This window comes from Hakea prostrata, chromosome 7 (genome assembly GCF_041222555.1).
Source record: "Hakea prostrata isolate BN-2017 chromosome 7, UWA_Hpros_2, whole genome shotgun sequence".
Classification (NCBI taxonomy): Eukaryota; Viridiplantae; Streptophyta; class Magnoliopsida; order Proteales; family Proteaceae; genus Hakea; species Hakea prostrata.
Genome location: NC_142606.1, coordinates 5,425,110 through 5,449,876, shown reverse-complemented (window position 1 = coordinate 5,449,876; position 24,767 = coordinate 5,425,110). Strand labels below are relative to the sequence as shown.

Genomic DNA, 24,767 nt, shown 5'->3' with positions numbered 1-24,767 from the left:
GGCTACAGGTCCAGGTAATAAGAATGACTTCGAAAGCTTTACCAGCAGCTGGCTCAATAGAGATTCTGAACCAAGCTCTGAGAACCACTAACCTCCAAATTTGACAGAAGGATCTGGAAAATAATCAAAAGAAACAGAAAAATGATGCTTAAACTAGTTCAAATTTGAATTTGGCAAGCTCCCACAGTCCACCAGATTTCGAAACAAAGTCTCCATATACATTTCACATAGAACTGAAGCATTCTTTCCAAGCCTCGTAAACAGCAATAAAGGTCAACTATGTTGACACCAGGTCCCAGCAACAGACTGTAACAAGAAGGAAGCCACAGCCCCTAATGGGTCTTAGTCACCTAACAAGTCAGGGTTAGGAAACCACAGAATTTTCCAGAACCGCAGGAACAGGAACGATAATTAGCAAAAATAAACTCAAAAACTCAGTTAAAGACAGATCGGAATAGGCCAAACTCTTTGTCAATTGGTGCATTGTCAAGGAAAACAGGCCAAAGGTGGGAAGTAATCAAAGATCAGATTTAGAGATAGGGAAGTATCCCACTTTTAGCAGCTTACCAAAACTCATAGAGAATAGTCAAAATTGATAGAAGGAAACTTTTTAAGGGCTCAAACCAGATTAAATTATGTAACAAGCAATGAGTCAGTCAAAGACAAAAATTATGAGCCACATTATAACTCGGTTTCGGAAAACTGAAATTTAAGAAACATATATGACAATAACAATAAAAGAGTTCTGGTTGAAAACAGAACCAGAAACTAAAAGGAACCAGAAAAAAAGGAACATATAACAGAAACTAGCCAACGGAATAGTAGTTAAACAAAGAAGACTAGAGTTAGAAACTAGAATGCGCAGGGTTGTGGAGGTGTGTGGATCCACCAGGAACAACTAATGAATACCAGCAGTTCACTTGTAAACCCACAGAAGAAACACTCTTAAATCCCATGGAAGTAAACCCGAAAACCATTAACCATCAGAAACAAAAAGCACCGATTTACTGTCAAAATCGTCAGGTAGGTGTGCCCTTACAAGCATAGACATAATTTAAAAACTAACCAGAATGCAAAAACCTCAACCAGACAGCTGCTTTGGAGGCTTCTATTCAAAAAATTGTTGTAGATTCATATTATACTAATCCAGTTCAACTATTACATTTTAATTATGGGTAAAGTAAAGAAACAAGACTCCCAAAACAGACCCTATGATTCTGATTCCTGAACCAAATCTGGAACCAAGGGTTAGATGGAACCAGAAAACTGGTTCAGACCTTAAACTGCAGAACCTAGAGGGGCCTAGTCTTCATGATGCAGCAAGTTCTGCTTCTCTTGTAGCCAGTATACTGCATGAGCCTCTGGCCCCATTGTCCAGGGATCTCAGATGTTATTACTACTGAGACTCAGTCCTCATATTAGCAGCAAGAAACATCCGGGAATCTGGTCAATTGATTTTGTAGAATAGGTAGTTCGAAGTACAATGGAAACCAGAAGATGAATTGAGGTACCCTTCAAAAAGGTTAAGCAAGAAACAGAGATATAGGAAGGTCATACGGATTTAACAGGAAAAGAGGCGACGGGAAACAATGTAAGCTAGGAACAAGTTCCAAGAGTATTGAGAGATCTCAAGAGGTGGTAATGAAATCTCCCAAATAAAATCGAATCAAAACTTGGTCCCAAAAGATTGAACAAAAGAAGTATTTCTAGTAAAGTTGAAACTTTGAAAGACATTTTCTAGTGAAATCAGAGAAAATTCTAGGATCTGAGCCTCTGAGATGTTTTTTGAAGGCTCAGATGAGACTGATAATCAAAACTAAGCTTCCTAACGTCTTATTCATCCAATACAGCTTGTCTGTTATATTCAGAAACAGAGACGATGGCCTCATGTGGATTAGAAAGTGTTCATAAAGTGTTATCTGAAATACAACAATGTTGGATGCATTGATCTACAGGAGATAGTAAAGCAAGGACCTAGAGGGCATCTCAAGTCGCCTTTTTAACCCAAAAACAAAAATCTTTGAGCATTTAGTAGAGATCAATTTATACATACAATCTGTGAGCTTCATTTCTTGAACATACTCTGGTTTGTAGACCTTTTTCTCTCTCTTCTTTTAATTCACACTTTGTATGCTCGTTGCCTACTATTATTCGTGGCTACATATTGTCTTCCACTTTCACTTCTAATAAAAAACCTTTTCTAGATATAATGTGATCTTAAATAACACAACTTGTTGACCAATATAGAAAGCCTTTTCCAGCAAATGCATTTGTGTAAATTTAAAAAGAAAATGCAGTGGGAAATGCATTTATTGCGGGGTAATTGTGTCCGATGTTTCATAATGTTCAAACTACAGAACGAAGAATGTAACCCAATAAATGAAGGTTTTAACTCTCCAAATAGCGTGAGAGAATTGACGCATGTAAAGAACACCTGAATACAGTTACTTCTAGCAGTATCCATGGTGATGACAACGCTTATTGACAGATAAAGCATTGGTGATGACAAGCCATGTTAACAAATAAATAAGATCCCGAAATGTATAAGTTCTCATTTAAAGTACTTAAGTACCACTCAAATTATTATTGAGAACAGCTAGAAAAAGCTAAACTGCCGAAGCTGTAAATTAACAATGTTTGATAGATCCCACACAAGTCGCCAGTCGAAGGCAGCAATAGTTCATAGTCACCTCATCGTAGAGAATGAAAAATGAAAAAAAAAAAAAAAAAAAAAAAAATCGTTTGTAGACTTAAGAACCGATGAACCAACCTATTCAATCATTTAACTGTTCAAGCTCAGCTTTCAACTGCTCGATCTTAAGCCCCATGAACCTCTGCAACGAAGCCCTCTCATTCTCAGGTAACTTGGCCAACAGACTCTGGAACATATCCAACACAACCTTCACAGCTTGCCTAGCACTTTCCGCCTCTTCGTCGAAGTAAACCGTTTCCCTGGATTCCAAAGCCATTTCGATCTCTTCACGGGCTTCTGCGAACTTGAGATTAATCTCATCAATCTCTTTACTTGAATCAAAGCTCGGGGCATCACTGAATTTCCTCAAATTTTTATGATTCTTGAAATGGGTCGAAGTATCTGAATTGATTACGTGCGTCAAAGAGTGGAACTTCGAGATGAGAAGATTGAAAATCTCCGGTTTAGGGGTTGATACGGGGCCGCAAACATATCGAGTCAAAATTGTTGAGGAGGGTTTGAGAACTGACAAAGAAATTGGAGTTGAAAATGAACAAGAACGGTTCAAGGTCAATTTGATAGGAGAAACCTGGGAAACTCGACGCATTATTCCCATTTTCCTTTTCTCCTTGGAAAAATGAAAAAAAGATAGAGAACAAAGTCGCTGAGATTTAGAAACAGCAGCTTTCTCTCGCGCGGACGCAAACACGCTTCTACTTCATTAACCTAAACGCGGTGGAAGAACCCTCTACGGAATAAGCTGATATTTGGACGTTTGAGATAAAACAAGTTTACCAAATTTATATGGTTATTTCCTTTTATGGGAACCGGATAAAATATGGGAACCGGTCATCTCGGTCATCTCCACGCACGACCCATGTGTCGGACATTATAGGTCTCATACTCATGTGAACTTAAATAAATAAAACTAATTCTTTGCTTTTATTTATTTATTTTGATAATCAAGCTTTCATTAAGAGCAGGGACAAGAAGGGAAACTGAATATAGACTCAGTAACCAATCAGAGGAACATGGCAAAAAACTCGAGCCCTGGACCAAGTAGGCCATCCTTGCTAGCTGATCCACAACATAGTTGAATCTTCTAGAAATATAAATAGGCTTAAAGCCCATAAATCTACTACCTATAAATCTTTGCTTTTTAAGCATATATATATATATGGAGGAAGTCTTCAATGTCCCTGACTCTGGGTTATGTCAGTCAAACCTGCTATTATTAATATAATTGGTTTTCATTTATTCATTTCCAATATGTTAAAAGAACACCAAGAAATAGTGAATTGAAATAAAATAGAATGAACCACATAAAGATTTAATGGGATTCACACACCAATATGTTTGTACTAAATCTACCGACGAACAGGAAGATCTTTTCACTATATAGAAGTACATAAAATAAATCTCACAACAAATCTTCAAGAACAATGTTGTAAGAATTCATACCCAAAACCCAATATCCAAGAGCGGTGTTACAAAAACTCTTACTCCAAAAACTCCGAAACGAAAATCTCAAATCTTTCAACGACATTCTAGGCAAATAACATATAGTACAAATGTATAGACTCCAATCTGGTAAGTGGGTTGATCAATTGGTACAGCCATCCACTTCCATCACATATCTCCAAAAGCCCGTTACTTAAATCACCCCCAAAATATATCAGCATGGGTCCATCTTTAAAATCGGATACAAAAATTTAAGTTACTGACATGACTCAATATTACCCTCACATTTTATAAGAGGATAATGGCTGTAGGAGAATTAAAAAATTCATTAATGGATAGAAATCATGAAAATGTATGAATGAAAAAAGAATAGTGGCAAAATAAAAAGACCTACTTAACCAAATTTTCCTGTTTGAAAGAAATCTCTCAATAGGAACGCATCAACAAAACTACTCTTTCATATAGATCATGGTGGCACGTACAAATTTCTACCTTTTCCCACCCCTGCCTAAAATCCAGCTTTGGAAGGCCTCTCCCAAGGTGACACTGAAGGTCTACCTCCTTTTGTCTAAGTCGAAGACAAATCAAGCGTAAAATTTTTCATTCACTGAGTATTATTATCTTTCTGAAAAGTTTAACTTGCTTACATGAATAGTTAACTATGATTTTCTAACAAATATATTTTTTCCTCTTAAAGTATTTATTTGATAAATTAAACAACTCAAGAGATGACATTCGTTTTAGGGATAACTCAGGGATGGCGTTAAAATGAATTTTTAGAACAAATACTGATCCCATTAGCATACCGGTTCTAACCAATTTTGATCGGTTCAAAGTTGATTCGAGTCGTTCAATAAATGGGTTTTAGTTTTTAGAACCAATACTGATCCCATTAGTAAATGGTTTATCAATTCCGGTCTAACCAGCTCAATTCAATTAAACGGTTTGGGTCAACCAATCCAAGGTCAAAAGGATGTTTGGGTTACCAAACCCACCATTCCTTCAAAATATCCAAAGCAACCTAAATTCCACTTAAAAATACCCTTAAATGCCAAACAACTCCACTTGACAAAGTTGCAGACCTTCACTATATAAACTCCCTTCACTGTAACCCAATCCAACCTCATCAGACCTTCAATGGCTCGTCAACTTCCCACTGTAACCGATGTGGCAAGCACAACCCAGGCCAGCCTAGGCATTGCAGCATTCTTCCTGTGTGCCTTTGCACTCTTCATGTGTGCTTCTCATTCACGGAAAAGGCGTAACTGGTTCAGCTGTTATGGCCTCTCTTCTGATGAACCTGTGATACACCTCAACTCAGAAGGAGCAGTTATGATGACTACAAGGGCTCAGCAGGTCCAACCAGGATGTGATCTAGACAGCATGGGTGCACAACAAGATGCCTGTGTTTGGCAGAAGAACATACTCATGGGTGAGAAGTGCCAGCTCCCAGACTTCTCTGGCATTATTGTTTATGACTCTGCTGGGAATGTAGTTGTCCCTCCAGCCAGAACTTTGTGCCGCAATCTCCCTTAATTAGTTATAATGCAAGTCTCTGTATTACATGTTAATCTGAAGTGGAAAAATTGAAGTAATAATTCTACAAACTACAGCAGCTAAACCATTCTGAATTTCTGCTCCAACAGTGACAACAGATAATAGTGACTTTTTATTCTTTCCCAGGTGTCGATAATTATGCTGACGTTGATGTTATCCTACACCCAAAATTCAAACAAGGGATTAGATCCGTCGAAAGTCAACCGAAAAAGAAATTCGTAGAAGTAATAAATGGAAAGCATTATGCATCCTAGCAACTGGTTGGAAATCCAACACTAATTGTGTCTATGTTCCCATAGCATCTCTTACCTTGCAAGGGATAACTAGGAACAAATAGATTTTTCTTCTGAAAGAGGAAAAGAATAGAGTCATCTGAGTAGGATAACCCACTTGTGGAGCTGTCTGTATGGAGGTAGACATGCATGGATCAATGGACTGTTCTAAAATAATCTAGCCCTTATTAATTTCTCCCATGTGCATTTGTGGTATAATAACAGTGGAACGATAAGATCTAAAAAGGATCTCAATCCATAGTTTTCAGGGCAACCAGGTTCTAGCTTTAGATCAACTAGGTTCTGGGATATGCTGCTCAAACCCCACCCCAACCCCTCCAAAATTGGAACCCACACACCGCCAAAAGAGACTAATGTTTGCTGTGGGCAGTGATACTAATGGTTAAACCCCTAACTAGGTGCAAAACAAACGCTAAAAAGAGATTATAGTTATTTTGTTGAGAACTGCAATTCATAAACAGTATATTCATACTCCTATTTATCCATTAAATACCAACCAACAGATTCACTCTGAATATTGATGATTGATTTTCACTTCCGGTAGGAGAATTCAACTTCAAAATCCTTCTCCAACTGTTCCTGAGATTCTGTCTTGGCTGCCAGTACCACGTCATCAAGGAATCCCCTTTGGGGGAACTCTTCAGGGACAAGACAACGATATGTCTCGAACTGCTCCTGTGCTTCCTCCTTTTTACCCTGCAAGCTGTAGATTATCCCCTAAAACAGATATCGCAATCAATAAACCAGTGATGAAACACAAAGATGTTCTACTTGAGAACAGAGAAATAAAAAGTATATAATAAAAGGTAGTTTACAAGCTAGATCCTACAAGCCTTACAAAAATTCCCTTATGCCCCTTTTCCTTGAAATATTTGAGCAGGCAGCCAAATTGCATTGCACAGTAAAACTACACTCATGCAAAAGATGGATTACCAAGGACTAGCAATATCAAGTTGACTTCTACCTGGCAAAGATAAGGCCGAAAATCCCTTGGGTTCTCATTAACCAGATCTTGGAATTCTTTCAAGCCTTCCTCCAAGTTACCCTGAATAGGAGACAAGAACATTGCTTTAGTGGACAAAGTTATCATCATAAAGGATAAACAAGGTTTCTGACATCATTGATCCAATAAATGCAACAGTTCAATAACTCAGACCAGTTTATTTGGAGGATCCAAGTTACCACCTTCACAACATGCATCTGTGCAATTAAAATTCTTATATTCCGCTCCTCAGTGACCCTTTTCTCATGTTGAGCAAGTTTCAGAGCCTTTTCCAGCATATCAAAGACAGCTGGGCCTTCACGGTTCTTGTGCATCACCATTGCCAAACCCTGTGAAAAAATGAGAGTTGTGAGATCCATTGAGCAAAATAGCTGCCCACTGCCTACCCCCTTTCCACAACACCTGGGAAAAAATTTGTAAGAAGAATTGTGAAACTGTAATAAATTTAAATAGGCTCCCTTCTGATCTATATAAATACAATGGAACAGGAAAAAAATGGGAAAATGCGAGGATCCAAATGTTTTATTCATTGAATCCAAAGTAGCTCAATGCTTAAGCAGACCACAAAGTCACCATGGCACTGCAAAAGTATCCAAACCAACAAAAAGACTCTAGACGTTAGATTTCTGATGACACACTAAAAGGATAGAACATGGTAATGGAAGTTGGTTCGCCAGGCATGTTATAAGGCATTTTCCCTGTGACTCCAACGTCATTTTATGTGTCTCATCATAGGTGCTCTCCAATATAAACAGAGCAACTGGTTTTGATGAGCGATACACATAATTTGCAGAAGGAAAAGTCTTTTAAATTTAAGCAAAGGAATCAGAAAAGTTAGATATTATTATTTAAAGAGGATATCAGAATATGACATTTAAATGTGTCCATCTCCAATTGAAACTGCATTACCTTTTTCACTTTGCTTCCTTTTTTTTTTTAATTATTTTTTTATTTTGTAACTACTCTGTGACGAGAAATATAAAATTAAATGAAATCAGAACTGAAAAAAATACTCAATAATTCAGCTAAGCCTCGACCCTAGCATTTAACATTAGCTATGAATCCTGTGTAACAATAAGCTTTCTACTCTGTCTAGGGCCTTATCTTCCATTTAATCGGAAGCATGAATGCATTTTCTCCTATTTCAACTCAAATTATTTTTTGGCTATCCCCAGATTCTTTTTATACCCTCAATTAGTCTGTAATGCCACTCCTTGTTATTGCAGTAAAGTGTCTATGTTTGCATCACTGTATTGTCACAACAGATGCCGTCCCTAAATTCCCACTGTTGAAGAAGTAAGTCCACTTACTATTTTAAACACCTAGTTCTTATCTCAGATAGCATTAGGATATTTGAATCAATCAAAGGGAAGGCCACCAACCCAACAAAAACTGCTAGTGTGGATCAGCCTGCACCCAAGTAGAACAATCATATACTTTATTGATCAAGAAAGCCTTACAAGATTTATAAGGGGTTCAGCCGTTCAGCATCTGGAAAATCAAGTGCAATAAACAATTTGGTAGTACAAACAGTTTTACTTTTATTTCTTCAGAGGGAATTGCTTAGCGTTCCACTGATAACATAAGCAGTAATTCAATTGTGATAGGTATCAGGAGACGATCCAAAATCAGCCTAAAACGTGCAGTTTATGAATACAAACTAGTTAGGCTACCCAAAAAGGATCAGCAAAAGAAGTACTTGGAAAAGGAAATAACTGTGCATTGTTCCGAACTAGCATATTTTTCAAACATAGCCTTCAACTTTCCTTATCATTAAAGCATCCCATGAAGTTAACAATCAATAAATTACACATTTTTGTTTGGTTCAACATAATTAACCCAAGACTTAAAACATAATATCATGTAAAATAGCATGCAGCACCATGGCCAATTCTAACTGACACAGCATTCTAATATCTTTCGATTATTCAAGTATAATTTCATGGTTTGATATGCCCATAGATGTCCTATAGCATATAAATTATAGTCTAATAATCCTTGGAGGATAAGATCTACCAGGTAAAACAAAGAGACAATACATATAAAATCCATACATCTTGAGCGCCAGCAATAACTAAAGATATAAAAGACTAAAGTGGAGAACAAGAATCATACGTGCAACGCTCTAAGTAAAAGGGGTCTCTCCTTGAGGATTTGCTTAAACAGTGTCTTGGCTCTGTTGAGGTTGCCCATCATCTCATAGGTAAGAGCTTGAAGAAGCCTCCATTCTATCTCATTTGGTTGGATATCAATCAACTTTTCCACATACCTAATTGCCTCCTTCGTCTTCCGTTTCCTCATCTTGGCATACAAAATCGCTTTCAAGGCTTCAACATCCCTCGGGTTCTTCTCTAATATCTTCAAGTACATGTCCTCATTGTCATTTTGGTCATTCTGGGTATCTCTTCTTTCTTCCATAGTTGCAGAAGAAGTGCTCTTTTGTGTTGTGGGTAGCGCCACAACCGGCCTAGGGTTGAGACTCCCCAAGAAAATAAGAGACCAAATAATCATAACAGCTAATTTACTTGCAGGGAGCTTCAAAATACTGCTCAGCGGATTGAATTCACTGAACAATGAACACACCCTAGAAATATTTAAAAGGGGCGCTTGATGAAGTGGTGAAATGGGGTAGTTTGTGACTGAATTAAGCCTACCCAGTTGTGGATTACTGGATTTCTGTGAGGAAGAAGAGGATAGTGTCTTCTGCAGCTGACTTAGATGGAAGGAACTTGAACTTGTTACTTTGCGTTCAAAGGAAAACCCAAGTTTTTGGCATTTGGGATTGAAGATAGGTGTTCGAGAGCAGAGCAAGGAAGTACAAATCGATTGGCAAACCATTGAAGGAAATGGGGAGAGGGTTTTTGACCATTCCGTAATTCTCACCAGATGATTATGTTTCGCTACTTCTCCTTGCCCATTTGGGTAAGAGCAAGAGGATTGAGGAAGCTTTTTGATCTTTTTTTTTCTTTCTCCAGGGCGTGGAGAAGATTTCGAATGGAAACTCGGAAGTACTGGTTTCAAAAATCCTGCAAACTGGATCGGAATCGCGATTTGAACCTAAATCGGCTTCACAAATTTAGAACCGGAATCGCGACTCAATTGGGATCATAAGTGATAAACCGAGACGGAGATGTACAGGCCCAATATATAATTGATAGAAGTCCAACCCGAGAAGACTGAAACACATCGCAAAAGATTCTAACCTTTTGAGCCTCCTGATTGGGCCCATTCGAAACCAAAGCCCGATTCAGCCCAATCAGACAAACGGCAATTTGATGGACTAGTATCCAGTCCATTTCTGACAAGGATTCCTTGCAGATGTGTGACATCTGTCCCAACATTATATCAAAAGGTTGAGGTTCATTTACAAGTCACATCATTAGATTTTAAATTTAATTACAATTTTTTGATGTAACTTATAAATAGATTTCAACCATTTAATGTGATGTTGGGACGTGTCATACATCTACAAGGAAATCGAAGGTTCATTTCCTCGTTTGGATAAATTTCCTCAATTTTATACTGATAACAGACGGGCCTTAGATCATGTGTTCAACGCATGCATGCCACTCTGTCACCTTCCACATACTTTGTACCTTCTCTAACGCAAACTATCAAACAAGAGCATTTGTGTTTTATATTTTATAAGTTCAATGTTTTTTTTTTTTTTTGTTGGTTGCCAACCTCAGTTTCCAAGACTTTGCCTTGACTAATCCAGTATTCGACCCGGGTCGCACACCTGGCTGTGGTGGGTGAATTTTCAAATAGGGATTTTTTGCATCCACAAGGTTTCTATATCAGAACCTTGCTTAAGCGGCCCAAGCTGCAAGGTTCCGTGTATCGGATCAGTTTTTGGATTTTGGAGTTATAAATCCGAGTTCGTAGGGAGGGAAGACCCGGTATGCGTATTTGGCAGTTGGAGACAGGGACGGGTCGGCGATGTTGAAGGTATCGGGTGTGGTGAAACTGGATTTATCGGTTATGGGGAATGAAGAGGCAATTGTAGCGTGTCGGATGTTTGGGAAGGGGTGTTACGGATGGGAACCCTTTTTCGTGGCAAGGGAGCATGGGAATAGCCACGTGGCAGCAGAAGATGATGGGTATTTGATGATGTACGTGCATGATGAGAACATTGGAGAGTCAAGATTTTTGATCTTGGATGTCACGTCACCATCGTTGGAGATCGTTGCCACCTTGAAATTGCCACATAGGGTACCCTACGGATTCCACGGGTTCTTCCTTAGGGAAAGTGACCTACAAAAACTGTAATTAAAAGTTTAAAACACAGTAATTGTAGGATAAAAAACAAGATTAAATAAAGTCGTTTATAAACTCCTAATTATGTTTAATGGGCTGGCTGCTTTAATTAATCCAGTTTGTGGGCATTAGCGCACTATTAATAAATTTTGGTAGGATGAAAGGAGTGATGGAATATATATATATATATATATATATATATTTTTTTTAATTTTACAAAATATCATTTTTTTTTTCAAATTTACGAAAGGAGTCCCTGATCACTTGATTCGTTGCTCTCTACCGGCAACCCCACGCCGGTAACCACCACCTTCCCCTCTATCTGCTGGCAACCACCAACCACCAACCACCACACCCCATCCATCATATGGTTTGATCCTACTGTTTCTCATTCTAATCCCGTTAATTGTTTTTCATTTTTTGAATCTTAATTAGTTACTTAATTGCTTAATCAATCTAATATTGCTGCGCTTGGAACATCCATTGAAACTAAACCACCAAGGTCAGATTTCTTTCCTTTGTGACTTTGATTTCACAACCCAAACCGCAAACCCACCTTATAGTCTTTGCTTGTGGGTTCAAACCCTAATCCGACCGAAGTGCAAGTTTTAAAACGCATTGCATGATCTTCTGAAAAATATCGGAGTTTCTTTAGTTCTCAAGTGGCTGGATAGCCTGGATTCATGAGGTATATGGAGGCATGGAGATTAACACGGTTATTAGATGGTGACAGTGATAGACATATCCAATCCTCGCCATAGTCCATCAGAATTAAAGTAGAGACCGAAGCTTACAGATTCATTTTTTCTTCTTTTTTTTTTTTGCTCCGATGGTGTTTTTCTGGGTTTAAAGAATAGGGAGTTTTTTTTTTTTTATTTCAAAAATTAAAAGAAGTTCTGTAAAAAAATTGAAAAAGTTTTAGTGGACAAAATGATAAAAACTCTACATTTTATGAACAAAATTTTCTTATAAATCTAAAATAAGCCCCTATACTGAACCATGGGATGGACAAGGTACAAAATTTTTTCTTTTTTTTTGGTAAACAAGACCCTACTAGAATCAGTAAGAGTAAATAATAATAGTAATAGCAAACAAAACTTGTGATATTATTTAGGTATGAGGTTCGCTTTCTTTGAAAAAAAATTATTTTATTTATTGGTTGATTTACAAGATTATTTCGTATTGAAAAAACATTCAATTTTTATTTTTTATTTTTTGTAGAAATTACGGGATCATGTAGTACTCAGAAGAAAATAATAATAATAATAATTTGGTCCAGCCAACATATCAATTTAAAGAAGTTCTTCTAATTTCATAGATGAATTTTGTAAGATTATTATGATTTCCCTTTCATCACATAACATACTTGAACACCAATTGACTATTTGGTTTCCTTTTCGTCTAATGTGGGTGAACCGGACATGTCCATTTAATAAAAATCTTTGACGGATATCATTATTAATGTTCCCAAACTTTGCTTGAATCTTCGAATAAGGATGAAAAAACAAGATAGCCTGGTCGGAGTCGGATTCCATTTCAATAGGTTATGCCCTCATATTGAGAGCAACGTTCAATCTTTCATCAATGCCAAAAATTCAACTTCTAAATCTTCATTATATTGCACTTTTTTTTTTTATGAATCTGCCTCCAAAATATCCATTATGGCCTCTAATAACTCTTCCCACTTGAGAAATTTGACATTGATAAGAGAGGTGTCGGTATTGCATTTAAACTAACCCTTTTGTGGTTTAGACCAATTATACTTTTTTTTTATAATATTTGGTGGTTTTTGTATTTTCGCATTGCAGAATTCCCATGTTTCCTTTACTGTGGTAAAGTAATTATTAACTTCTCATTTGTAGGTCGGATATAATCGATATCATACACATCTTTATTCTTTCAGTTCCACAGAAAATAAATCACATAGACGAATTTCTCTGGCCATTCTGAATACCATTTAGAAAATTTTCCACAAAATGTTAAGTTCATACTAAGAAGTTCGATCACAAGTTTAAAATGAATTTCAATGAATCGGGTGGACTAGTTGATTCTATATACCCATAGCAAAACCACTTCTCAGAAGAAATGCGAATTGTCTTCCACCCCAGCATCACAAAAATTGCATACATCTTCATCATGGAGTTTCAAATATTTTGGGTGATTTTTGCTTTTAGACAAGGCGTCGTCGGGTGGCAATAGTCTTTAGTAATTGAAGCCCATACAATTCGCAAAGGCATTTTATTAGCCATATTTTTAACATCTCGCACATCCATGTTGAGAGTGATAACCAAGCTCTAGTGCCTTTCGTCACTATTCCATCGTCACAATCCAGCTGGAAAGTTTTTCATTTAGTCACTGACATTGTCTGTATGGCCGCCTCCTTCAGTTGAGATCGGAAATGAAATAACCAAAATTTGCAATTCTTTATTGTTGATAGAAACAACATGATATTACAGGGAACATTTACACAAGGATGTGGGAGATACTACCTCCCAATTAGACATGAGATTGGTAGATAATACATATCCAAGCTTGTGGATATGTAAAATTTGCATACATTCAAAATTTACGATTCTTTTTATAATTCAATCATAAGAATTGAGTCCAATACGGATGAAATGGAGAAGGGGAGAGGGGGAAGATGAGTAGGACAACAAATATTAACGGACGGGAATTCATTTGAACTTAGGTTCTTTCATCATTCTTTCTCTGTATAAGAAGTTTTCATTACCACGCAATTAAGATAAAAAGATGAGTATGGTTTGTAACCATTTGCTTTTAAAATAAATGTTGCTTGATTAAAAAAAATTATTGATCTTACAAAATGTAGCAAGTTTATATTGGTCATATGAAGAAGAAATGGAGAAAAATTACTTTTATCACCTTACAGGTGCACAGAATATCTAGCTTTAACAACCCCACAACATCACACCACTTATGGTGTTAATGGTGCGGTTTGGGGCGGTTTTCGGTTGAAAAACACCTAGCCCAAACACGGCCTATTAGTAAAATAATGGTTTCGGTTTAGTGCGGTTTGGGTTCGGGCTAAATAACGATTTGGGTAAATAGTTTAGACTCGGGTATGAAAAACCCACCGAATAGAGCAATCAGTAAATAAGAGAAAAGAATAACACAATAATTTATGTGGAAAATAGGGAAAACCACGGACAAGAGAGAAAACTTCATTATAGATAAATAAGTATTCAAGAGGAAAGATTTTGGAATGAATTATATATAGAGGGGGAGGCATCATTTTATAGCCTCTCCCAGTCCCACCTTTTCTCACCTCTACACGAACTAGGAATAAAACTTTCAACAAACTCCCACTTGAACTGGGACTAAAACTCTCAACAAACTCTTACTTTCACTAGATGTTAGACTAAGACTTTCAACAAGCTCAAATTTTCTCCATACCATTTTCTATCTTGCCACCACTATGCTGTCTACGTCTCTGTCAAGCCATACAAGGATCTGCACCAAATGAACTTGTCAGTGTTGATTGCCTTTGTCAGTGCATCTGCTAGGTTCTCTTTCGTGTGGATTTTCTGAATATCCACCCTTCCGTCTTCCGCCACTTCACGAACAAAATGATATTGTACTTCTATGTGTTTTGTTATGGAATGAAAAGCTGGATTCCTTGCAATGTGCAAGGCACTCTGACTGTCACAATACAAGAGAATATTCTCATGTTTGTGCCCAAGTTCTTCCATGAATCTTCTTATCCAGATTGCTTCTTTACGATCTTGTTTAGCTGTCATATACTCAGCTTCAGTTGTAGACAGTGCTATAACTGTCTATAGTTTAGATACCCAACTCACAGCTCCACCTGCAATTGTAAACACATACCCAGTAGTGGATCTCCTTTTAATAAGATCACCTGTAAAATCAGAATCAACATATCCTCTGACAGTAAATTCGGATCCTCCATAACATAGAGCAGCATCCAAGGTTCCTTTAACATATCTTACGATCCTCTTCACAGTAATCCAATGCTCTCGTCCTGGATTCGCCATGTGACGACTAATCACTCCCACCACATGGGCAATGTCTGGTCTTGTACATATCATAGCAAATATCAGACTCCCCACTGCTGATGCATACGGTACTCACTGAATAGAGCAAGGAGTAACAGATGCACAACTATTAGCTCAAATCACGGATGATACCACTTGTTAGAAATAATGGATGCACAACCACGAATAGAAAAGAACACAAGCAAATCACACAAGGAGAATTTAACGTAGTTCGACAAAATTCTGCCTACGTCCACCAGAGATAAAAGGAGTTTCACTATTTCCAGGAAACTACACACAACTCTCACACCCACAAAGTGCTACCTTTTACTTGCCCCCAATCCTTATCCTCAGGATAGGTTCCTCAATTCCCTACAGAGATTGATACATATAGGTTATCCCACAATGACTATTTATATGGAAACCTAAAACTCTAATCCCAATGTAATTACAATTTTATCTTAGTATTAATAATTGACCCAAACCCTGTTTCAATTACAAATACATTCAAATCATAATTACATGGACCCACAGAATACAAGACATCTAAACCTAACGGTTTATTAGGGGTGTCAATTTTCAACCCAAACCGTTAAAACCAGACCGAACCAGCCTATTATAGCCCGAACCGGCCCGAACCGATCCTTAATGGGCCGTAATTGGGCTGAGGGTCCTCAGCCCGAACGGTTTCGGGCTGGCCCGGCCCAGCCCGTGTGCGGCCCGTTAGTCTTTACATAAATAAAATTAAAATATTAAATGTAATTAAATTTTGTTTGGAATTGTTTAAATGTAATTAATGATCTATGAATTTCAGTGTTTGAGACGTCGAGACTTGAGTTCGAGTAGTTGAGAGTTGCTTAAGTTTTAAGTTTTAACTTTTTAATTTTCAAATTTCATTTAGTTTTATTATTTTAAAATTTAAAAGTCTTAATTGATAACTCTTAACTCTTAAGTCTTAATCTTAATCGTTAACTTTTTAATTTTCAAATTTCATTTAGTTTTATTATTTTAAAATTTAAAAGTCTTAATTGATAACTCTTAAGTCTTAATATTAATCGATAACTTTTTAATTTTCAAATTTCATTTAGTTTTATTATTTTAAAATTTAAAAGTCTTAATTGATAACTCTTAACTCTTAAGTCTTAATCTTAATCGTTAACGTTGTTTCAGTTTCAGACTTTCAGTCTTTAACATTTTCGCTTTTGTGAATCAGGTATCAGGGTTTCAAATTTCATTTTCACCATTTCATTTCCAAACCGTTAGTCAACCCGAACCCAAACCGCACCAAACCGAAACCGCACCGAAACCGTTATCTTTTAAATGGGCTGGTTTGGGTTGGGGGTTTTATACCACCGCACCGTTAGGGCCCGGCCCGACACCGCTCCAAACCGCACCGTTGACACCCCTACGGTTTATGGTGTACAAAAAAAATAAAAAAAAATAAATAACTGAACATCTTACAACAAAAATCAAAATTCTATAAAAAGCAAAGTTGCTATTTGATAAATTTTCATTAAAAAAATTCACACATCCTATAGAAATCAAGAACCTATATATTAAGTAGTAAAATGACTATTTATTCGTTGAATTCATGCATAATTTTTTTAATTTATCTATACCGATTACCTAGTGGTAATATAATGATTCAAATACTATTTAATGTAAAATTATAAAAATGACTTATAAAACGAACTATAACGGGTTGAGTTCAATTTCGGGTTGGTGCTGTTTCCACCACCCCTATTAATGTTCGCTTTGAGACAGTTTGACGTAGAATGATCGTTGCGGTTCAATTTTAACGGTTTAGATTACAAAGTCACACCCTACCACCACCCCTAAGAAACAAATGTGTTAATAGTTATGTCGTTGAAATTTTAGAATTCCAACAAATTACAATGGATCACGTGGGACACGTGTGATAAAGCCCTAATTATTGCATCTATTGCCCTAATCTGTCTGCCACATCTCCTCATTTAATGATTCTTAATTCATAAACATCGCATCAGTGTGACATCGGGTATCCGATGTAATATGTATTGGGGTTTATATAATAAATTAAAATAAGTTTTGATATAATTTATTATATAAGAATATAATTATATGCCCTTAAAATGTTGAACATCTATTTTTTTTAATTGTAAAAATATTTTTATTAAAAAATAAAGAAAAAATAAAGAAATTTAATAATTTTTAATAACAAATTAGACTAATGTATTCATTGAAAATTCAATTTTAAGTATCTGTTTTTCAAATATAAAGTAAGATATCAGTATTTAAGGCCTCCACTTTAAAGTGTCAATATAATTAACCTTAATTATATTTATAAGAGAAATAAAATTTAGATTATCGTATAAACAGCCTATATAGAAAATATAGATTAATATATATATATACTTTGCAACGTGTATGTTTCTTTTTGTCTTTTCTTCCACCGAGTCAATTTTTGGGTCCACGTGCACAATTCAAAGTTCTTAGTTTTTTATTTTTTCCCCAACACTCCAGGTCTACTACACAGTCATACAATGCCCCAGCTCATCTATTATATAATTCCTTATCGATCATTGCCTCTCTCTCTCTCTCTCAATATGGGTTTGACAGATCGAGAGAGTAATAATGGATACGTTCTCATCGTCGTTTCTCTCTGCACTTCCGATCCCAAAGCTCCTCTCCTCTTTCGGCAATAAACCCTTAACTATCACTTCATCTCCTACCACCTTCTATTTCTCCTCATCAATGATCGGAGAGCAGAAAACCCTGAAGACCAAACCACTATTTAATTCCACCAAAACCATAACAAGACGACCGGTGCAATCTCTTCTCACAAACCTCTTCAACACATTAGATGAGTTCATCACCAACTTCATCGACCGTCCTCACCGTCCTCCTTCCTTAGACCCACAACATGCTCTCGCCGGCAATTTCTTTCCCGTCGACGAGCTTCCTCCGACTAACTGCCCTATCATCGATGGCCACCTTCCTACTTGCCTTAATGGCGCCTACATACGTAACGGTCCAAACCCTCAGTACCTCCCTCGTGGTGCTTACCACCCTTTTGACGGCGACGGAATGCTCCACTCACTACGAATCTCCGACGGCCGCGCCACCCTCTGCAGCCGCTACGTCAAGACTCATAAATATAACGTCGAACACGAAGCTGGCTACCCAATCCTTCCTAACGCGTTCTCAAGCTTCCATGGCATCACTGCCACTCTCGCTAGGGTTTTTCTCTTTGCTGCAAGAGTAGTCGCTGGAGAGTTCAATCTTGACAACGGTATCGGGGTTGCTAACACCAGTCTTGCCTTATTTGGAAATCAGCTATTCGCCCTCTGCGAATCGGATCTACCATATTCCGTCAAGTTAACCACCGACGGCGATATCGAGACAATCCGACGACAAGATTTCGACGGAAAACTCTGCATGAGGATGACGGCCCACCCGAAAACAGACCCCGACACGGGTGAGACCTTCGCGTTCCGGTACGGATTGGGACCTCCGTGTCTTACCTTCTTCCGGTTCAACCTAGATGGATCAAAGCAACCCGACGTGCCAATTTTCTCCGTGAGCCGACCGTCGTTCCCTCACGACTTCGCCATCACGAAGAAGTACGCAGTCTTCCCCGATATACAGATAGGTTTAAACCTATTCGGAGGCGGGTCATTAATTGGACCTGTTATGGGTAAGGTGCCCCGTATTGGAGTGATCCCCCGATACGCAGAGAACGACACCGAGATGAGGTGGTTTGAGGTACCGGGATTCAACGTTTTCCACGTGATCAACGCTTGGGATGAAGAGGAGGAGGAGGATGTGATCGTGATGATCGCGCCCGATATAACACCAGTGGAACACATGTTGGATCTGAGACTACTACACGCATCGGTGGAGAAAGTAAGGATTGATCTAAAAACCGGGACCGTTACGAGGTTCCGTGTATCGGATCAGTTTTTGGATTTTGGAGTTATAAATCCGAGGTACGTAGGGAGGAAGACCCGGTATGCGTATTTGGCAGTTGGAGAGAGGAACGGGTCGGAGATGTTGAAGTTATCGGGTGTGGTGAAACTAGATTTATCGGTTATGGGGGATGAAGAGGCTATTGTAGCGTGTCGGATGTTTGGGAAGGGGTGTTACGGAGGGGAACCCTTTTTCGTGGCAAGGGATGAGCATGGGAATAGCCACGTGGCAGCAGAAGATGATGGGTATTTGATGACGTACGTGCATGATGAGAACGTTGGAGAGTCAAGATTTTTGGTCATGGATGCCACGTCACCATCGTTGGAGATCGTTGCCACCGTGAAATTGCCACATAGGGTACCCTACGGATTCCACGGGCTCTTCCTTAGGGAAAGTGACCTACAGAAACTGTAATTAATCAAAACACGGTAATTGCTGGATCGACTCAGTTGGATAAAATCGAAGATTAATAAATAAAGTCGTTTTCTATTCTAGGATCTACTGAGGTGAAGAGAGGAAAGGCAGCGGTTAGGGTTTTCGATTGTCATCGCTAGATTTAGGTTAGAAATGGATCCTTAGTCTCCTGTATCTTCGTTTTATATCCTCTTTGGAGTAATCTCCTTGTTAATTTATCCTTGAGATTCAAAAGCAATAATTTCATTTGCCAGGTGATTGAAAATCAAAAAAATATAGAATTACTCTCTTGATTAGTTGTATCCGATGATATTGTTTCTGAATCTTTCTGCAACAACTCCGCTGGTCTCATGATTTAAATCCTCAGACAGATGATTAATTAACCGAACAAACTCCTTTTGATCATTTGTTATGATTTATTAAAATCTGTTTGAAGCTACACCAAATGTCCACTGATCTTCTCTTTTAAGGCATTTAATTTGTCTCCTTCTTCCACCACTGTATCCAACCCTCGTCATAGTCCATCAGAATTGAAGTAGGAACGTAGCTGACAAGTTCATCTCGTTTTTTTTTCCGTCTCAATATGTAAAACTTGTTGAACTCGATTGTTTTTTTCTTCTGTTCCAGTGGTGTTTTCTTGGGTTTAAAGAACAGGGAGTTCTTTTTTAAATTTCAAACAATTAAAAGTTTGGTAAAATAATTTCTTTCATCTCATGGGCAAAATGATGATTTCAAATTAAAAGTTACGCAGAAATTAATGTTGGGTTTTTTTTTAATATTTGTCACTTAAGTGGACAAACAAGATTTTGAACTAACTTAAGAGGACAATGAAAAGAAAAAAACACTAAATTTTATGGAAAAAAATTATTATAAACCCACAATAAGCTCTTATAATGAACCATGGGATGGATAAGACATAAATAAATAAATAAAAAAATTTGGGGTAAACAAGACCCAATTACACTTATTTGTAATACTTGTTAGTTTTTGTATTTTCGCATTGCAGAATTTCCATGCTTCCTTTATTGGTGAAGTAATCTTCAATTATTAACTTTCCATTTTCAAGTCGAACATAATCTATATCATGCACATCTTTATTCCTTCAGCTCTCAGAAAAATAAATCACAGACGAATTTCTCTGGCCATCTTGAATACCATTTAGAAGTTTTTCCACAATTGTTAAGTTCATACCAAAAGGTTCGATCACAAGAATAAAATGAATTTCAACAAGTCGGCTGAACTAAATGATTCCATATACCCATAGCAAAACCATAATCTCGAAAGACATGCATATTGTCTTTCACCCCAGCATTACAAAAATTACATACATTTTCATCTTGGAGTTTCAAATATTTTTTGCAAGCATTTGTTAAGAGGCGATATTTGTTTGCAAGCTAAGCAAGCGAGCACAATCTACTCGAGAGTATATTTTAGTAATAACATTAATGTATACATGATTTTCTTGGAGTGTTAAAATGTATTATTGAATTTTGGGTGATTAACTTGCCACATGTGTCTATTCTAATTCAATTTCTACTTTAATGGTCACTATCTCTCTTTTCCCCTTGCTCTTGTATGGTTAACAAATAGACCCTGAAACATATATTAGGTATTAATATCACATCAATGTAAAAGATATATTGTTAAATATTGATAGTCTAATTAGTTGCCATTTGTTCTTCATTTCTTTATCGGCTAACAATAATTAAATTTGGGGTTCAACTTCTGTACATTTAATGCGCACTGTGTTGCTAACTCGAAATTTTGACACTAACATAGTTGATACATAACGATATCAATAGCGCAACAATCAAAACCATTGGAGATACATTGAATCTCAAAAGACAGATGAATACGTGTAAAAAATCCATATGCTTGTAATTTATTTTTCATTAAGGTCACTTTTGCAAGACCATATTCAGTTTGTATGAATTTTCATAACGTCTTACCCCATTAAAAGAGTCTAAAAGTTGTTAATTTCTTTTCTTTGATGACTTATATATGAATAGACCAACATCTACAATGAAAGCATATATGAAATACAAGATCAACAGCAACGAATGGGAAAAGAAATACATAACCAATTGGCTAGTGACACCTGCCACGAGAATCAAAAGAATAATTGTTAACTAGAAATCCTATAAAAGTGATATGGATTATGAAAGAAATGTAAGCGTGAAGGGACTCATGGAACATTTTATCGCCGAAATTCTGGGATTTTGGTAAGGGGCAAACAAAAAAGGGCCCCGAAACCAAAATCTATGAGAAATCGGCGATATCTCGCCAAACTGGCAATACTTCGACAATATCTTGAGAAAATACTGCTACAATCGCCCCTCCGGTTGTCCCCCACCGCACGCATAATCCAATGTTGCATACGACTTTTCGTTCCCTACTTGATTATTAGCAATACACTATGTTTGCTCAGCCTTAGTCAATACAGAGGTGCCTTCACCGCCGGAGGCAGCTTCGCCGCTGCTCTTTGCAGGTGAGGGTGCGGTTGTGGGAGTGCTTACTAGGGTCTTCTGTCTTACCTCCGCTGCTCAAAGATCCTTGCTGTGTCACCGACTCATTGCCTGCATCTTCAATGGTAACAGTCGTTGGTAGAATGAAATAGAGTGCACAATGGCTAAATCGCCGGAGAAGAAGAATGCACCAAACCCATTTGTTGAATGAAGTGACAAAGAGTGCACTGTGCACATTTTTGGAATAAAGAGTGGAGCGGGTTTTATGAAAACTCATTTTTGTCCTTACGTGAAGACAACTGTTACCCTTTACCATTTTCTTTTAATTTTTAAAGCTTTCATGACACATCGCTGAAGCACTGAGCACACTACACGGATACATTTTTAAAAAAATTAATAACAATTCACAAAAGCTATAAATCACGGTATGGGATTTGCATTGAAATATCAAAAATTAATCGCCGAGTTATCACCGATTCGTTGATTTCAACCACCATCGAAAGGCCGAACTTCAATGAACTTTCGTTCGTTGACTAGATTGAGGTCGACATAAATCCAATTATCCTTACAAGTCAAATCAAAGTACTTAAAGCCGTTAATTGATGGGTATCGGACACATGGAAAGGAGTGGATCAAGCACCCAGATTCCTGAAGATAAGTATCTCAGATTTTTGAATTGGTTGTCATTTTCCTCAGACACAGGATTTTTGGAGTTTCGATTCTCCAAAATATGTACATTATGGAAGAGCACAAATTACTAGGCAAGGACTACATACGTGTGTTCTCATTTGGCACGATTAGCAAATCGTGTTTCCTCTCTTGCTCTTTTTATTTTTGTTTTTTGTTTTTTTTTTTCTCCTTTTTTTTTTTATTTATGCAAATGTAAGTATCCATTTCGTGCAATACAGAAAGGGTAAGGCTGTGAGGGTACCTTTTAGCTCAACTCTCTTCAGCAAGGTACCTTTCTGTGTGTCAAGAATGAGCACGAAATAGAGTTTATATAGAGCCCAAAGGCTGTGGGTGAAAGGGTAAGGCTGTGAGGGTACCTTTTAGCTCAACTCTCTTCAGCAAGGTACCTTCAGCTGACCTCCCTACAGGAGAGTGCCACTCAAATGGCATTTCCATGTATTCACCCAGAGTGGACTTTCCAGAATAGGGCCCATGACAAACTGGGCCTTCCGGATCAAGTCCCAAGTATATATATATATATATAGGGTCACTATAGGGTATCAAGTAAATTAATAATACTTGGGCTCTTACTAAATAAAAACCATATAATCAGATCCTCTCCACCCGATGTGGGACTAAATAAAACCATGGATAAAAGACACAATTAAAATAAATAAAATATTTATATAAAGTTTTAAACATATTTACAACAAACGGTAATAATCCATTGGAATCTACTAAAAAAATAAAAATAATAATCTATTGGAGCAATTTTTGTATTTATAGAGAATCTCTGGAGCAATTTTTGTATTTAGAGTGACTCTGTTCGCAGGATGAGTTCTATATTGAGGCAACGGGACATGTTTTGATACCAAAACTCGTGATCTTGGGGGGAATGGATCCCTACTGGTAAGATTCGGCAAAAAAAAATTAACAAGAGTGGTTGAGAAATTTGGATTTTTCCACCGGAATGTAGTGAGAAGTTTCGGTCGAGATCTCGAATCTCAACCATTCGCAGCACAGTTGCGCAACACTGAAGTCGAGCTCTCCCACCCCATGCAAAAGGAGGAAGAAGAAAAAGTAGCACGATCCCCATGTGTCATGTCACCTCTTGTTTTGACTTGTCTATGAATAGTAGGGACCAACTAAGATTTGGATCAACTTAAGGGTATGTCTTCTACAACCAACTCAATAATATTGAAAAGAGATATTAACTCCAGGAACGAGTAAACCACAAAAATCAGAGGAATGGATCAATCGACTATTTGGTTTCTTTCTTGTCTAATGTGGGTGAACCGGACATGTCCATTTGATACAAATATTTGACGGATGTCATTAATAATGTTCTCAAACTTTCCTTGAATCTTCGAATAAGATTGAAAAAGCAAGATAGCATGGTAGGAGCCGGATTCCATTTCAATAGGTCATGCCCCCATATTGAGCAATGTCTAATCCTTCATTCAATGCCAACAATTCAGCTTCTAAACTTCATTACATTGCACATTTTTTATGAACCTGCTTCGAAAAGCTTCATTACGGTCTCTAATAACTCCTTCCACTTGAGAAATTTGACATTGTTTGATAAAAGAGGCGTCAGTATTGCATTTAAATCAACCCTTTTGTGGTTTAGACCAATTATACTTCTTTATAATATTTGGTGGTTTTTGTATTTTTGCATTACAGGATTCACATGCTTCCCTTACTGTGGTGAAGTAATCCTCAATTATTAACTTCCCATTTTCAGGTTAGATATAATTGATATCATGCACATCTTTATTCCTCCAGTTACACAGAAAATAAATCATACAAACGAATTTCTCTGGCCATCCTGAATACCATTTAGAAGTTTTTCCACAAACGTTAAGTTCATACTAAGAGGTTCGACCACAAGTTTAAAATGAATTTCAATGACTCGAGTGGACTAGTTGATTCTATATACCCGTAGCAAAACCACAGTCTCGGAAGACATGCATATTAAAGTTGATACATAACAAT

The 24,767-nt window shown here is 37.3% G+C and overlaps 2 protein-coding genes and 2 pseudogenes across 3 annotated transcripts; 2 read left to right on the top strand and 2 right to left on the bottom strand.

Moving 5' to 3' along the window:
- Positions 1–2,548: 2,548 nt before the first annotated feature.
- LOC149009270 (embryogenesis-like protein) lies at positions 2,549–3,451 on the bottom strand. Its single transcript, XM_089161748.1, has one exon. It carries the CDS (start codon positions 3,306–3,308, stop codon positions 2,775–2,777), a length of 534 nt encoding a protein of 177 aa, XP_089017874.1. The 5' UTR covers positions 3,309–3,451; the 3' UTR covers positions 2,549–2,774.
- Positions 3,452–4,810: 1,359 nt separating this feature from the next.
- On the bottom strand, positions 4,811–9,976 carry LOC149009269 (protein SLOW GREEN 1, chloroplastic-like). 2 transcript variants are annotated; one of them, XM_089162099.1, is made up of 5 exons: positions 9,122–9,976; positions 7,189–7,335; positions 6,968–7,048; positions 6,497–6,720; positions 4,811–5,868 (listed from the first exon to the last, which is right to left on the bottom strand). In XM_089162099.1, the coding sequence occupies exons 1-4, from the start codon at positions 9,842–9,844 to the stop codon at positions 6,535–6,537; spliced, it is 1,137 nt and encodes a 378-aa protein (XP_089018225.1). In that variant the 5' UTR covers positions 9,845–9,976; the 3' UTR covers positions 4,811–5,868; positions 6,497–6,534. The 2 variants fall into 2 exon arrangements, with proteins under 2 accessions (XP_089018225.1, XP_089018226.1); XM_089162100.1 differs by having other exon boundaries at positions 6,501–6,720.
- A 969-nt stretch (positions 9,977–10,945) lies between these two features.
- Positions 10,946–11,275, top strand: LOC149009268 (putative carotenoid cleavage dioxygenase 4, chloroplastic pseudogene; annotated as a pseudogene).
- Positions 11,276–17,889: 6,614 nt separating this feature from the next.
- LOC149009267 (putative carotenoid cleavage dioxygenase 4, chloroplastic pseudogene) lies at positions 17,890–19,638 on the top strand (annotated as a pseudogene).
- The last annotated feature ends 5,129 nt before the right edge of the window (positions 19,639–24,767 follow it).

Coding starts and splice junctions, on each gene's coding strand:
- LOC149009269 (XM_089162099.1), bottom strand. CDS start 9,844: ATGGTTTGCCAATCGATTTGTACTTCCTTGCTCTGCTCTCGAACACCT. Junction 7,336..9,121: donor TTTTACTTAGAGCGTTGCAC/GTATGATTCTTG, acceptor ATTTTTTCACAG/GGTTTGGCAATGGTGATGCA. Junction 6,721..6,967: donor TTCGGCCTTATCTTTGCCAG/GTAGAAGTCAAC, acceptor TATCTGTTTTAG/GGGATAATCTACAGCTTGCA.
- LOC149009270 (XM_089161748.1), bottom strand. CDS start 3,308: ATGGGAATAATGCGTCGAGTTTCCCAGGTTTCTCCTATCAAATTGACC.